At 49.4% G+C, this 16,370-nt stretch overlaps 2 protein-coding genes across 5 annotated transcripts in view; one reads left to right on the top strand and one right to left on the bottom strand.

Annotated features, from left to right (window-relative positions):
- ANKMY2 (ankyrin repeat and MYND domain containing 2) overlaps window positions 1-11,467 on the top strand; it is a 43,805-nt gene extending 32,338 nt beyond the window's left edge. Inside the window, exons 7-11 of the mRNA XM_051832561.2 lie at window positions 1,279-1,493; window positions 2,788-2,923; window positions 6,821-6,949; window positions 8,922-9,051; window positions 10,326-11,467. Coding sequence (XP_051688521.2) covers window positions 1,279-1,493; window positions 2,788-2,923; window positions 6,821-6,949; window positions 8,922-9,051; window positions 10,326-10,510 — 795 coding nt within the window. The 3' untranslated portion in view covers window positions 10,511-11,467. The remainder of the gene's footprint in view (window positions 1-1,278; window positions 1,494-2,787; window positions 2,924-6,820; window positions 6,950-8,921; window positions 9,052-10,325) is intronic.
- The window catches only part of LRRC72 (leucine rich repeat containing 72), a 46,718-nt gene continuing 40,801 nt past the window's right edge, over window positions 10,454-16,370 (bottom strand). For all 4 annotated transcript variants that reach the window (XM_002720850.4, XM_070059582.1, XM_070059581.1 and 1 more), the window contains one exon: window positions 10,454-16,047. In XM_002720850.4, the coding sequence (XP_002720896.2) occupies window positions 15,882-16,047 (166 nt within the window). In that variant the 3' untranslated portion in view covers window positions 10,454-15,881. The remainder of the gene's footprint in view (window positions 16,048-16,370) is intronic.

Below are 16,370 nucleotides of genomic sequence, written 5' to 3'. Positions count from 1 at the left end.
TGTGTGTGGATGGTCTCCTGTTTGGCCTGTTCCCTTTACTGTGTGTGATTGGAAGCCTCATCAGGAAAACTTCCACAGAGAAGTGCAGTTCACTGGAGAGTAAAACGCATTTCATTTCTAGAGTTCTTTCTGTAAAAATATCGTTTTCTTATGATTAATAAGAATTACAGGGGTCGGCGCTGCAGTGTAGTAGGTAAAACCACCACCTACATTGCCAGTATCTCCTATGGGTGCCGGTTTGAGTCCCAGCTTCACTTCTGATCTAGCTCCCTGCTAATGTGTCTGGGAAAGCAGTGAAAGATGGCTCAAGTGCTTGGGCCCACATAGGAGACCCGGAAGAGGCTCCTGGCTCCTGGCTTTGGATTAGCCCAGCTCTGGCCATTGCAGCATTTTAGGAAGTAAACCAATAGATGGAAGATATTTCTTTCTCTCTCTCTCTCTCTCTCTTTCTCTTTCTCTTTCTCTCCCTACCCTTCCTTCCCTCCCTCCCTCCCTCTAGCTCTGCCTTTCAAATAAATAAATCAATCTTACCAAAAAAAAAAAAAAAAACAAAACTGGTTCTCCTTGCCATGACAATCTGGAACTTGACAGTTTTAGCCAAAAGTGATTGCTCAGTGCTTTGATTCTAAATATAAAAGGTGTGCAGTTGTGTCATGTGCCTCTTGAGTAAAAGTGCTTTTAGCAGAGACAGCAAACCAGGGACTGTGAGTGTTGTACTGAACACAGGCAGATCACATTACAGCTTTAACACAGGGAGGTGAAGCAATCCCAGCCCTTCTGTGGTGGTTTCATTTCTGTGGCTGGTGGCAGCCTACATTCTGATTTGAGCCAGTAGAGCAGCGTTGTGAGCTTAGGAGAGACTTTATCTGGTAGCCTTGTGAAATCAACTCAGCAAGCTATTTAATTTTTTTTTTTAGATTTATTTATTTGAGAGGTAGAGTTACATACAGAGAAAGGGGGAGACAGAGAGAAAGGTCTTCCACCTTCTGGTTCACTCCCCAAATGGCTGCAACGGCCGGAGCTGGGCCAATCCAAAGCCAGGAGCCAGGAGCTTCTTCTGGGTCTTCCCATGTGGGTGCAGGGGCCCAAGGACTTGGGCCATCTTCTACTGCTTTCCCAGGCCAAAACAGAGAGCTGGATCCGAAGAGGAGTATCCAGGACTCGAACCAGCGCCCATATGGGATGCCAGTGCCACAGGGAGCAGCTGTACCCACTGCGCCACAGCGCCGGCCCGAGCTACCTGATCTGAGTTTCTCAGTCTACTGGACCTTTTTCTAGATCGTGATGCTGGTGAATGAGAACCCCCTGCTGGCGGAAGAAGAGGCCCTGAAAAAGTGCTACAGAGTGATGGACTTGATCTGTGAGAAGTGCATGAAGCAGAGAGACATGAACGAAGTGTTAGCCATGAAAATGCACTACCTCAGCTGCATCTTTCAGAAATGCATGAACTTCCTAAAAGATGGAGAGAACAAACTGGACACCTTGATCAAAAGGTACTCTTCTTCCCCTGTCGCGTTTAAGATACACTCAAGGGCATGGCGTTTTATTAGGTGAAGCTTCATCATAGATTTGAGAATGAAACATTTTAGCAGCAATTGCAGTCTTGGGGGATCACTTTCGGTCTTCAGGGAGCAGGGACAGGGCAGACATTTGGTCTCATGGTCAAATCTTCACTTGGGACATCTGCATCCCATAACAGAGTGTCTGGTTCAGGTCCAGCTACTGGACTTTCCAGTCCAGCTTCCTGTTAATGTTCACCCTGATAGGCACGAAGAGATGACTCAGTCACCCACGTGGGAGATCCAAGTTAAGTTCGAGGCTTTTGGCTTCAGCCTGGCCTAGAACTTGGCCATTGCAGGCGTTTGGGGAGTGAATGAATGGATGAAAGATATTCTCTCTCTTTCTTTCTCTCTCCCTCCTCTCTCTGCCTTTCAAATAAAATGAAAATACATACCAAAAAAAGTCAAAGATTCATTTATTTATTTAAAATATACAGAGAAAGAGGGAGAGATCTCCATTTGCTAGTTCATTCCTCAAATGGCTGCAATAGCCAGGGCTGGGCCAGGCTGAAGCCAGGAGCCAGGAACTCCTTCTGGGTCTCCCCTATGTGGGTACCAGGGGCCCAAGAACCTGTGCCACGTTCACTGCTTTCCTGGCACATCTGCAGGGAGCTGGATCAGAAGGAGAGCAACTGGGACCCTAACTTGTGCTCACACGTGATGCTGCATTGCAGGCAGCAGTTGAACCTGCTGCACCACAACACTGATGCAATAAACAGCAAGGTTAAAAAAAAAAAAAAAGAAAGAAGCAGGCATGATATTCCATTTTGTACTTTTTACCGTGATTTCTTGTCATCACTGATGGTCACGTGAGGAATTGGAGACATGACAGGGGCACTCAGTGTAGCTCGGTGACTGTCCCTCGGTACCTGCATGGCGCCCTCATCCTCTCGTCAGCGGAGATCAGGTTCTCCCGACGCTTTGCTGAGAAAGGGGAGGTAAGTCAGAGGAGGGGACTCGCTGAGAGCTGCCCTTCTTCGTGCGAGTAACTGGTGTGGTCGTAAGTGACCAGCTAGTCCATAGAGGGCTCAGCTTTCTCCCCAGGCCTCATCTTTGCGTACACCCCGCACCCAAGGCCTGGAAACCCAGCAAGGCCAGGGAGCAGCAGTTGGAGGAAGAGACCCTGAAAATCTTAAATAGCAAGAAACAGCAGAAAGCTCCCTGGGTTCAGCTGGGAGTTCATGCCTGGGGATTCAGTGCCGGTTACTCTTCACCAACTGTCTTTCAGCTTGCTAAGGGGCCGCGCTGCTGACGGCTTCCCAGTGTATCAAGAGAAAGTCGTGAGAGAGAGCATCAGGAAGTTCCCGTACTGCGAAGCCACGCTCCTGCAGCAGCTGGTGCGAAGCATCGCCCCTGTGGAAATTGTAAGACCCCCGCTGATTCAGTCGCCGTGACGCGGTGCCCACAGTAATTCTCACCAGCACTGATCTTATTTCAGAGGATTTCCGGGAACAAAGGTGGAGGCAGGCTTACCCGCCACACACGTCTCTGTGCATCTCCCCTCCCACGAGACCTTTTCTAGCTTAGGGTTTTTTTTATCAACAGTACTGCTCTGTCTCAGAAGGTCGATGCCTGTGATGGAAACTCACGCATTCAGTTCCTCCATGAAACCTGTAGAGTGTACCTGCACTAGGTAGTACAGACGCATCCACCCACACCTGTAGCTCCGTGATTGCCAGTACGGAGTCTTGCACTAGGTGAACGCCCAGTCGGGTCATCTTGGGTGGGAGGTGGGGGAGGGGAGGGGCGCGGGGCAAGGGAGCTGGGGGAGCTGTGGGAAGGCTGGTGGGGACTCCTGATAACCTCACGCAGTGTGTCTCAGCTCCCCGTATGGCACCTCCTCCATCCCTCTGATTAGAAATTTTCCATCCTTGCAAACCCTGTTGACATTTCCCAGCTGTGGGAAGCAAGTTTTGTTCACTTTATTATCTGTTCCTCAGATTACTGATTGCCCTTTTGTTCTCTGTGTTTACGCAAGTGGAGGCATGTCATGAGGCTCTCTCTGTCGGCCTCATGTTGAAGAGGCTCGTGTTCGCCTTATCCATGCTCAGTCTGCCTGGGTATTTTCCATTCAAATCCCTTTTCTGCCTTCTGTCCATCAGGCAGGAAGTAGATGCTGAGACCAGGCCCATCCATGGCTTCCTTCCTCCCTGGGGCAGTTTTAGTTCCCTTCTTTACCTTGCCGGATCATTCTCAGTGTGGAAAAGGAAAGCTGAAGTGGGTCCTGGGTGCTTCTGTAAACGTTAAGAATTCACCTGTTGTGAACCACACCTGCGCAGATGTGTTTTGACTACACATACAACTCCAAGCCAACGTGGATAAAATAGGAAGGGGCTTATGTATTGACATATTCTCAGGTGGGTGGCCCAGATTTGGGACAGTGGCTCTATGGGCCAGGGACCCAAACACAGCCCCCTTTCCACCCAATATTTCTTAGCTGTGTAGGTTTAAGACCTCATGTTTGAAAAAAAAAACAAAAAAAAAAACCCTCAAGTTTGCAGTGCGTTTGTTGCCTTGTCTCCAGGCTCACATTCCCACCCCTATAAGGTAGGAAGAATAAGGGGATGTATATATGGGAATCCTAGGCTCTCCTGTGAACCCTCTGCCTGTGTCACGTGACCAGGAAGCTGGCAGGGGGGAGTTGGGGCATGTCAGAGTGCTCCTGGGAGGGATTCCCGTGCTACCCAGTGCTTGGGGATGTTCTCCTTGTGTGGGAACATGGGAAAGGACAGCAAAGCTCAAAATAGGAGCCCAGAGTGCTCTTTAAAAAAAAAAAAAAAGTCAAAGCAGGCCAGCGTCAGGGTCAGCCATTCATTGTAGCCTGCCACAGAGGATAATATAATTGGTTTATGGAGTCTCATGATTAATGCTGATCCTAGCCATCTGAGCCATCCAAAAGAGGTTTATAGTAAGGTTAAGATAGCATCTCATGTATTTTAGAAGGCTTCCTCTTAAGTTTGTTCTTTAGGAGTTACAGATTCTGCTCTCTGGGAATCTTTGTTGTGGCTGTGACTGTCCCAGGCAGCCAGCACCGACTGCACAGCGGGTTTGGCGAGGCTGCACGAACGTGAGCCTGTGAAGTAGCATCAAGCTCTCCCCCTGACACCATGGCACTCAGAACTGTCTGTTGTAAGAATCAGCTCTGTTGCTCTCTGGATATACCGATGCCAGGGCCCCCCTGCTGCAAGGTTGCCAGTCCCCCCACCCTGCCTGTCACAAAGCTCCACGGGAAGCGTGAGCCATGGTGGTGCGGGTGCATAGCAGACTACTGCTTTCCCCATCGGCAGTGTGTATTGTAGCTTCCCGGAAGGCTGACTCGCGTCTCTGATCTTAATCACGTACATGGGATAAATCATCCTGTTTGTTTCGGGCTGTCTCTGGGAGGAGTTCTGCCACCTAAGGCAATTGTTGTTTAACAGAGCGGATGAAGGGTTCTGTGTGGCTCTTGATGTGTACTGTCGTGGGGGAAATCTGCATGTGAAAATGCCATTGCTGCAACATTTGCTGAGCGTGAGACTCTGTTGGTTTATGAGCCGGACTGCCATCCTATGCAGTGCTCTACTTCCAAAGCAGAAGTGTGTTGGTTTACAGGTGTTCAGTGTAGTCTCTAAAGAGCCATTCTGAGACTTGGCAGTGTGCCTTAGAGTGACGGGTGGGTGCTGGCAGTACTGCAGGTGCTGGACCCCTCTGATTCAGAAGGGACCGATCTGACCTGTCAGCAAGTCCTCTGATGCCCGCCTGCATCTGAGCGCAGCTGCCGTAGATGTGCATCCCTAATGCGAGTCACTCAAGGATCTGATAGCTGAGGCTGCATTTCACCTGGTTTGCCTTCCCCACTCCCCACCCACCGCCTGTTGTGGAATCTTCATTCCGGAAGAGAATTTTTAGTGTTCTAACATGAGAGCAAACCCAGCCGTAATAGTTTGGGTTCAGGAAGAACAAGACACTTGGGAAATGGCCCTACTGTTCCTGAACCTATTGGTTATCATCCTGAACTTGGACTGTCTTCAGTATGCAAAGCAGCCAGGGCAGTGTTCCCAGGTGACTCTGTAAACATCTCCATTGTGTACGGCTGATGAGGTAATACACGAACAGATAGCTTAGAGGAGAAAGGCAAAGACTCATGAAAATTTTACAAGTGGCAACATTTTGATTGGGAATAAGCAAGCAAGTTTGAGAACCACATTAAAAAATTGTTAGATGGGCCGGCGCCGCGGCTCACTAGGCTAATCCTCCACCTTGCGGCGCCGGCACACCGGGTTCTAGTCCCGGTCGGGGCGCCGGATTCTTTCCCGGTTGCCCCTCTTCCAGGCCAGCTCTCTGCTGTGGCCAGGGAGTACAGTGGAGGATGGCCCCAGTACTTGGGCCCTGCACCCCATGGGAGACCAGGAGAAGTACCTGGCTCCTGCCTTCGGATCTGCGCGGTTTGCCGGCTACAGCGCGCCGGCCGTGGCGGCCATTGGAGGGTGAACCAACGGCAAAAAGGAAGACCTTTCTCTCTGTCTTTCTCTCTCTCTCTCTCTCACTATCCACTCTGCCTGTCAAAAAAAAAAAAAAAAATTGTTAGATGAGAAAAATTGATACCTGTAATTGTTTGTGCAAAGGCTATGTTAATAGCAGCATCTCAGATAAACATTATTCACAAAAATATGTCCCAATCTTCTTTTATGATGCACTCTAATTTTCAGTAGCCCTATAATAATAATTTTTCATATGCTGGGCTCTTAAGACTTTGATGAAATTTTGTGTATGTTTATTACAGAGTTTGGAACAGTTGGTGATAAAAGTGATAATTTGCATTGTAGACTAACATCAGATATATACTTTTAAATTCTGAAATTATTTACAATATTTAAATCTCACCAAACATTCAAGAATTAAGATGGTTAAACATTCATGGGTGTGCCCTACAGAATGTGAATATTGTGCATGTCAGTTCTCGGGAAAAAATTCTACTCTGAGTTCGTTGTCCTATATCATCTGAAAGCCATGTGGGCTAACTGAATATCCTACCCGAAAATACTTTTATTCCAGAATATGGCCAGTTTGGTGCTCTTCAATTGTTGGGACCCATGACTGACTTCCTATATACTTTGTACAGAAAATTGCTAAGGTTTTTGTTGTAAAGTATGTGCCCGCCGGCCTTACCGGTTTCTCCACTTGTGTGCATGTCTCCAGCCAACATTGCACATGGCCTGGGCTCGCTGTGCTCTTTCCACAGTGATTACAAACTTTCTTTTCCTCTCCTCATGCCTCTCCAGGGCTCCGATCCCACTGCATTCTCCGTCCTCACCCAAGCCATCACTGGGCAGGTGGGTTTTGTGGATGTTGAATTTTGCACCACCTGTGGAGAAAAAGGAGCAAGTAAACGGTGTTCAGTTTGCAAAATGGTAAGAATGGGGTTCTTTTAAATTCACTGCCGTCTGGCTTAGATTGTATCCAAGCCGATAGTTGAGTTTTAATAGTCAGATACGTAACAGGTTAGTTTCCTAGTACAATGTGATACATAAAAGCATTGCATCTAATACTTGGAGAGTGGTTTGGGAAGAAAACTGTAGTGTGACCGTATGAGAGGATGTGAATGAATGAATATGAGAAAATGAGATAAAGATTATCTGTAGAACAAGGGGGCTGAGGCCAGTGCAGCTATGAAAGCCTCTTAGGACAACTCGCAAATATCCGGCCTGAACTTGTTTGTGATTGATTTTCAGCGCTGTCTCTTCATCAGCTAGTTTGATAGCTCCCTGGACTGTCTTTAACCCCTGGGAACAGCACTGCCCCCTTCTGCCACCTCTCTGTGTCCTCTCACCCACAAACTGCACGCAACACGTGTGTCTGTCCTCAGCTCCCCCAGGGCAGGGTAATTTCCTGTTGATTCAGAGACTGAAATTCTTCACATGAAACCCAACACTCTGCCACAGCCTACTTCCTAGCATCATCATCTTTAATTACTCACTTCTCTGAACCCGGTTCCTTATGGATGAAATGGAGTTGGGTTGTAAGAATGAAAGGAGACTGTCTATATTGTTTCATTATCACTGTGTACAAAACACTCTAAAACCCGGGGCGTGACACGGCAGCCCTTGGTTCCTTCTGTCGTGCTGGTGTTCCCCACCCGCGGCTGGTATGGCTGCACACCTGTGCCTCTCTCCCTCCTTGGGCTGGCGGGCCAGGCTGAGCAGGTTCTCAGCGCAGTGATGGGATAACAGGCAGGCAAATAGAAGCAGACGAGGCCACCTGAGGCCTCCTCTTGCCCATCCTGCCGTCCAAACCGGAGTCCAGTCTAAAGACAGCTCTCCTCCCCTTCACTACAAAGAACTTTGAACTCACCTGGGAAACCCTGTGAATGCAGGGCTGAGTGAGGGGGACTTGGGGCCAAGAAGGCAGTCTGTAACACTCTCCACATCTAAGCGCTTAGCACAGCGTTTGGCATATAATAAATGTTTGCTACGTTGCATTCCCACCTCTTTACCACCACACAAATAGACGCTCATTTGCAGAAACTTGCAGCTGTCCTTGAACACATTGCTCACTTCTCCTGTGTGGTGGACAGGATGCTTAACCCTCCGCTTGGAATGCTTCCTTCCCACTCCTGCGTCTGCCCTGCCCCGGCCCGAGTGAGTCCCTGCTGCCCGGGGCTCCCCTGGCTCTGCCGTCCTGTGCCGTGTTGAGATCCTGGAGTCTGCCTGCCTCTACTCCACCTGCTCCTGCTCTTTTGCAGTGCTGGTGTCCTCTGGGACTTACAGCTGTATCTCATATGTCACTGTACTGTGCCAGTTAGGGTAGACAGTTTGGTCTTGTTAAACCGTTGTTGGCATCTTTGGATATTTATTATGGAAAGTATAAGCTAAAAATCTGCGCTGGGCATTTAGAGCAGCAGTTAAGACACTGCTTAGAATCCCTGCATCCCAGACCAGACTACCTATTTGAGTCCCAGCTCCTCTGCTTGCCATTCAGATTCCTACTAATGAGCAAGCACCCCAGGAGGCATCAGATGATGGCTCAGATATTAGGGCCCTGCCACCCACATGGAGTTCCAAGCACCTGGCTTTGGCCTGGCCCACTCCTGACTACTGCAGCAATGTGAGGAGTGAATCAGCAGGTGGAAGGTCTCTGTCTTTCTGTCTCTTTCTCTCTCCTTGTCTCTCAGATAAAGTGAAAATAAGTTCATTAATTAAAACTGAATGCTTTAAAAAAATTGAATAAAAGTCGAGATCAATACTCACAGCCACATAGTATGGTTTCAAAATAAAGCTTGCAAAACTTAGTATTCTAGCAGCATGGTTCTTGAGTTAATGTCATAGTTGGGAAACTGCATGATCACAGTTCTTGAAATGACAGTGAGCCCGCCATTGCTTCCAGGTAATCTACTGTGATCAAACCTGCCAGAAGACACACTGGTTTGCGCATAAGAAAATCTGTAAGACTCTGAAGGACGTCTACGAGAAGCAACAATCAGAAGCTGCCAAAGAGAAGAGTCGAGAGGAGACCAGTGCGTATATGAGCCCTGAACCCATCCTGGAGCACAGAGCACAGGGCCTGGGTCTTCTCTGGGGACCAGGAAGCTCAGGGGTGGCCAATATAGGATCCCACTTGCACATCCTTGGCTCCCTGGGATGATGCACAGAATAGGGTCGGCCTAGACGTCACTGGAAAACGAGATGTCAGATTCCTGGGCCAGTGGTGTGTTCTACCCAGGAGACATTGCTGGAACAGTGGGTGCTCCCTTAGGTTCTGCTCATCAAGGCTGTTGAAATCTTTGCATACGAGAATAATTAAACTTCCTGTGATGGCTACCCAAAGATGCTTAAGCTCAGAAGCCTCCAAGTTTCTTAATTAAATTCCAGGACTGCAGGTGAAACCGCAGAGTATGTTTAGTGCTGGCAGCTTAAATTGCGCATCTGGGATTCAGATGGAGTTTCTGCAAGGTGTCAGAGCCGTGGGTTGCAGTTGAGAGCTGGTGGGACTCGATGTTCAGCCAACAGAGCGAGTTCCTTCAGCGCTGAGTCTCACGTTGGAGTGAGAGTGTGTGGGGTTTGGAAACATGCGTCTCCACCTGCTGCAGGCACCCCATCCCCTCTGCTCCTGGGCTGAGGACCACTCTGAGCAGGATCGAATGATGTGTACAAAATTCGGCCATTTACCATTAGGAGAACAGTCAGGCTTCCTTACCACCCGGCCTCACCCCGTGCTGCAGACCAGACTTTCTCGGGCCGTGTGCTGAGGACAGCAGAGCAGCTCTGCCTGTGCTAGCGAACCTTCAGGAGAACATGGCATTGTGGGAGAACGGGAGCTCCCAGTGCCCCAGCACCAACCCGCGGCCCTGGTGCTGCTCTCAGTCTTGAACACCTTGCTGCTTCACAAACGTAGACCACGCCCCACTGCCTGCAGTTACAGAAAAGCAGCAGCCAAGGCAGGCACTGGCCCCCCCAGGCACATCAGGCTCATCAAAGCAAAGCTGAATGTGGATGCAGAGTTTGCGCAGTGCCCACCAACAGGCCTGACTCGGGGGCCTGGCTTTGGAGCTGAAGGCCTGGGTTGGGCTCGCTGTGCCGTCCGACTGCTACGCTGGGCAGCTTGGAGCAATCACCAGAGCCCTCTCTTCTGGGGTCCCCATTTGTAAATGATGACAGCAGCGGTCCTAGTGATGATGAGGTGGCTCGGGTAGACGTTGTGGGGTTTAAAGATGTAATCAAGTGTTGAACAGAGTGTCTGACACGTGGTAGGGAAAAACCAATGAATGATACTTTTTCTTTTTTTTCTCAGATGGCAAACTTGACGTCAATTCCAATTGTGTGGATGAAGAGCAGCCAGAAGCCGCAGCGGGAGACCCCCAGGAGGATCCCAGTCCGAAGGACTGTGTGGACGGGGAGAAAGAGCCTCGCCCAAGTGAGGCTGGGGTGGAAGGCGGACGGGATGGCCCCGCAGATCCACAGGCGTCTGAGGAGTGAAACGCACTGCAGGTGTCTGCACGGATGGCCCGCACCCTGGCTGGCAGCCCGGAAACTCTTGTGACTGTGTCCTTGATGCCCGTGACACCTGCATGGCCCCAGGCGGGACTCCACATCGCGTAGAATAGAGGCTTTCTCCGGTAGCCTGTTGGCCTCACCCTCACGTCTGCTTCGTGGCTGTTCTACGATAGAACAGATATTCCCTATGGAAAACGTTTGCTTTCAAAACCCAGAGAAACCATGTCTAGGCCCTTTTGGAGGCTGGCTCCCCAGCCGTGGCTCTCAAAGGAAAATAAACCCCCTGTAAGATGAAAATGTTACCTCCAGGGAACAAAGGGACCAGCAGAGTGGACGTGGGGGAGAGGAGATTTTCAGGGAAGGCAGAGGCGCGAAGCCTGACATGGAACATTGGAAAACTGTAACTTACGTGTGGATCAAGGTCATCGAAAGAGCGTTCACAGGAGCAAGGTTCCACTTTGTAAGACGCAGCGGGATGGTGCAAAGCTGGAGGCTTCAGTGCCGCAGCCGAGCTAATTTTAGTTTTCCATAGAAATTATCCTGGGCAGTCTAACTTGAGGCAGTTCCTAGCATCGGGACCTTCAGAAATGTCAGATGCCTCAGAAAGAAAGAAGGCCTCGCCAGGATATCTCAGCATGTGCTTAAAAAAAAAATTGTTCCTGAACCTTCTGATTAAATGATGCACTAAACACAGTATGTACACAATTAATGTAAAACAAATTCCTGTGCCATACTCTGCCCAACTTTGTCTTCCTTGCAAGCTTTTCAGGGGGATCCTGCTGTCCAGAGACTGACAGCTCATTTAGAAAAGATGCCACCATCCACGTGTAGCCACCCTGGTGTCTGAGCAGAGCTAGAATGTGATGTCTGAAGATAGTGCTGTGTCTCCGAGGCTGCTTTCGTGCTGATTTTAAAATAAATTGTGCCTACTGATACAAACAGCTCATCTTGGTTTGATACAGCCAGCCTTATTGATAATTTTAAATATTAATAATTTGGTGGGTTTTTGCCATCTGTTCAGATAAGAATTTTGAATATCAGCTAAAAATAAACCAGTCACATGGTACGTTTTTAACGTCTACTTAGAAATGCACAGGAGGCCGGTGCCGCGGCTCAATAGGCTAATCCTCTGCCTGCGGTGCTGGCACCCGGGGTTCTAGTCCCGGTCGGGGCACTGGATTCTGTCCCAGTTGCTCCTCTTCCAGTTCAGCTTTCTGCTGTAGCCCGGGCGTGCAGTGGAGGGTGGCCCAAGTGCTTGGGCCCTGCACCCACATGGGAGACCAGGAGGAAGCATCTGGCTCCTGGCTTCAGATCGGCACGGCCATTGGAGGGTGAACCAACAGAAAAGGAAGACCTTTCTCTCTGTCTGTCTCTCTCACTGTCCACTCTGCCTGGCAAAAAAAGAGAAATGCACAGCAAAGTGAGGGCTTTATTTAGGGTAGAAAGAAGTCCAGAAACACAAGCTGGGTCCTTGCCAGGCAGAGAGCAGGCTGGGAGCCACATGGAGCAAGCGTGCAGACAGGAAAGCAGAAGCTGAGAGGTGGGGGACAACAAGGAGGGGCCTGGGGAGTGCTTACATGGTCTGATTGGCAGGTAAGCCAATGAGATCACACAGGGGGCGTGGTCTTCCAGCTCACAGTTCTAATCAACTTGATCCTATCTGCCAGAGTTTATTATTGGTGAGTAGTAAATACGAGAGGTCTGGGGCTGGCGTTTGGCGCAATGATTAAGCCACCACCTGTAATGCCGGCATCCCATATCAGAGCACTGGTTCAAGTCCTGGCTGCTCTGCTTCCAACTCGGCTCCTGTTAATGCGCCTGGGAAAGCAGCAGAGGATGGGCCAAGCGTTGGGCCCCTGCCACCATGTAGGAGATCTGGATGGAGTTTCGGGGTCCCGGCTTCAGCCTGGCCCAGCCCCAGCTGTAGAGGGCCATTTGGAGAGTGAACCAGCAGATGGATGGAAGATCTCTTTTTCTTTCTCTCTGTTGCTCTGCCTTCCAAATAAGTAAATCTTGAAAAAGACCCAATTCCAGAGCCCCAGCTGTTAGCCATGGCTCTCTGTAGGTCTGTGGGTCAGTGTTTGTTCCTACACACAAATCCTGAAGTAAGTTTGTTCCCACATGAGCCAACTGGAATGGGTTCCTGTTGTTTAACGACAAGTAAAAACACCTCTGATGATAGTGTGTTCCATTTTGACAGAGTCGTACATGACTGATGGAAGAGGTCTTCTCTTTTGCATTTTCCCTGAAATAGTACTTAATACAATGTTTCCCATGGGGCCTGCTGTGGCGCAGTGGGTTAACGCCCTGGCCTGAAGCGCCAGCATCCCATATGGGCGCCGGTTTGAGACCTGGCTGCTCCACTTCCTGTCCAGATCTCTGCTATGGCCTGGGAAAGCAATGGAAGATGGCCCAAGTCCTTGGGCCCCTGCACCCACGTGGGAGACCCAGAGGAGGCTCCTGGCTTCAGATCGGCGCAGCTCCGGCCATTGCGGCCATTTGGGGAATAAACCATCGGATGGAAGACCTCTCTCTCTCTCTCTCTCTGCCTCTCCTCTCTCTCTGTAACTCTGTCTTTCAAATAAATAAATAAATCTTTAAAAAAAGTACAGTGTTTCCCAATCACAGCCACTTCCTAGCCTTAAATGATTGAATAAAAAATACCTAGTGTTGAGGAATCCACTTTAGCACAGATATTTTTCTTCCTGCAAGTGAGCCATGTTCCCATTGGTTTTCTGGACTGAAGACTTTTGTTAGACATTTTTTCCTTAGAACAAACTTGCCATTCTTGTCTGGGGATTGTGGTAATACAAGCGTCAGAAGCTACATGTTATTTTACTGTCTTCTTGGTGGTTAATCAGATTACAGTATCCCATCCTCAACTTACTGCACTCTGATTAAAAAATTAATACTGTTTATGTAATGTGGGGGCCAACTGGATCCCAAATACACCGTTTCCAACATGGAGTGGGTTGCCAGTACCCAGTGTGTTCCTGCTTCTTGGGCCTACGGATACTCAGCTCAGTTTCCATACCAGGATGGGTGCAGCAGCAGTGCTGTAGCTGCTGTTGAACCCTGAGTCTCTCACGAGCTCTTGGAAATGACACAGTGAGAGTCCCCTTGGAACTCTGCAAAGACTCCACAAAGCACAGTGGATTAAGCTAGGTTATTGTATTACTTATCTGTTGCTGTGTATCACATTTTTCCCAGCTTGAAACACCAATCCACATTGTCACAAATCATTTCTCCAGGCTAGAAATCCCGGGGCGGCTGACCTGGACTCATTCTGGCTTGGGCTTTCTCCAGGTGGAAGATGGCACAGTGGAACTTTCAGCCAGGCTGCAGGTACCTGGAGGTGTGAAGGCTTGGAGGCTCTGCTTTATGGAGGTTCACTCACAAGGCCACTGAGAGAAGGCCTCGTCCCTCACTAGTTTTTGCAAAGAAGGCAGAATATAGGGGTGGCAGTTTAACCTAGCAGTTGAGATGCCCAGGTCCCACATTGAAGCCCCTAGGTGGGGGCTGGCGCTCTGGCCTAACAGGAAAAGCCACCGCCTGCAGTGCCAGCATCCCATATGGGCGCCAGTTTGGGTCCTGGCTGCTCCTCTTCCCATCCAGCTCTCTTCTGTGGCCTGGGAAAGCAGTGGAAGATGGCCCAAGTCCCTGGGTGTCTGCACCCACGTGGGAGACCCAGAGGAAGCTCCTGGCTCCTGGCTTTGGATCGGCATAGCTCAGGCCATTGTGGCCAATTGGGGAGTGATGGAAGACCTCTCCCTCTCTCTCTCTGCATCTCCTTCTCTCTCTGTGTAACTCTAACTTTCAAATAAATATATAAATCTTAAAAAAAAAAAAAAGCCAAAGAAACCCTTAGATTCAGTTTCTGATTCTGGCTCCTGCTCCAACTTCCTCTTTTGCAGACCTTGGGAGGCAGCAGTGATGGCTGAAATAACTGGATTCCTTCCATCCTTGTCGGGGACCTGGATAGAACTTCCGGCTCCCAGCTTGGTCCAGACCCAGCCATTGTGGGCATGTAGGGGGACCAGCAGATAAGGGGGAGAAAGTCCTTCCTCGTTCACTTGCTCACTCCTGCCCCACCCCCAAATGTAAAAATAACAATAATCAAGAAAGCAGAACATAGACCACCCTGGAGTGAGCAACAGAGCGAGAGAATGCCTTTATCTCTTCCATCACCTCGGCTTGGAAACCACAGAAATCACTCTGGCTTTGCTATCACTGCCTCCATGAATGTCCACCGAATTTGGGTTTCTTTACTGTTGCCACAGCCTTCGGCAGGGAGCACACCCGAGGTTCTAGATTCTGGCCGGCACAGAACCCTGCATCAAAGCCCACCACACGTGGAGGCTGTGGGTTCTTCGTGGCACCTCCCCACTCCCCTGTGGCTCTCGGTTCCTGCCCAACTGGGCTCCAATCTCCCTCCCTCAGCTCATCTGTGTTTCCCAAGCATCAGCAGAGGAGGGAAAATGTCCCTCTGCCTTTTACAAACTTTATATTTAGCTCCTCGTTGGAGAAAGCCAACAGTGAGCTTGAATTACCTTCAATGCCCTATTTCGTCACTCTGCACCGGCTAACAGCTAAAAGCTTTTTTGGGTTCTCTTCTCCCTAGCAGCAGGCTCCTGGCAAGGCTGAGTCCAGGTCGTTGGTCCACACCCAGAGCTGGCAGATGTCTCCAGAAGCGAGAATATAAAATAGTGCACCGGGTGAAATAAACTACAGGTAGTCATGCGATGGAATGCTGCACAGCCATGAGAACCATGGACTCACACCTACCAGCAACCACAAATCTTACATTGGCACGTGAAAGAAGCCAGACACACATTAATCATCTTCTGAGATCCCATTTGTACAAAAGATTTTTATTTATTTATTTGAGAGGCAGAGTTACAGAGAGAGAGAGAGAGGGAGAGACAGAGAGGTCTTCCATCTGCTGGTTCACTCCCCAGATGGCTGCAACGGCCAGTGCTGATCTGAAGCCAGGAGCCAGGAACTTCTTCCAGGTCTTCCCATGTGGGTACAGCGGCCCAGGACTTGGGCCATCTTCTACTGCTTTCCCAGACCACAGCAGAGAGCTGGATTGGAAGTGGTGCAGCCGGGTCTTGATCCAGCCCCTGTGTAGGATGCCGGTGCTGCAGGCAGTGGTTTTGTCCAGTGTGCCACAGTGCTGGCCCCTGTGGTCCTTTTTACTTTTAATCTGTTGAACTCTTTATTTGGTGGAACCATTAAGCCTTTGATTATAATGTAAAGTTAAAATATGACATCTCAAACCATACAATGTAGGAATCATTTTTTATTGTTGGTCTCCCTGTTTCCATACGGGCAGCCGTCCTAGCCACGTGGGTTATCGCAGGCTCACTGTGAGCATCTGAGCAGGCTCTGGGCTTCTCTCTTCAAGGTACTTTTCCTCCCGAGTAGGGACTGTGTCCCAGTTCATTGATGTGAATGTCATGAGCGAGTGCTTCATGCACCTCACAAAGACAGCATCTTCAGGGTCCTCAAATAGAGTTCTGCAAGGAAAGCAATTATGTGCAGGGGGAAAAAACAAAGTCAACTCAAGCAAAATGAAATTTCCCTGTAAAGGAACTAATGCTACATTTTTATTCTGTGTTATTTGTATAGTGCCACTAGCCAACCTCTCGAATACTCTGCTGACACATGACATTCAGGCCAAGCTGTGGCAGGCAGGCATACAGGATAAAATTGATCAGGTTTATGAGCTGGAAGACCACGCCTTCACCACGCCCCTGTGTGACCTCATGCCTCTTCTGGCCACACCTGTGTGCCCATCGGCCAATCAGGTTGATTAACCACTCCACTTTGGAAGTGGATT

This window comes from Oryctolagus cuniculus, chromosome 16, assembly GCF_964237555.1.
Source record: "Oryctolagus cuniculus chromosome 16, mOryCun1.1, whole genome shotgun sequence".
Classification (NCBI taxonomy): domain Eukaryota; kingdom Metazoa; phylum Chordata; class Mammalia; order Lagomorpha; family Leporidae; genus Oryctolagus; species Oryctolagus cuniculus.
The sequence above is the reverse complement of the archived record's forward strand: the minus strand, read 5'-3'. Positions and strand labels throughout refer to the sequence as shown.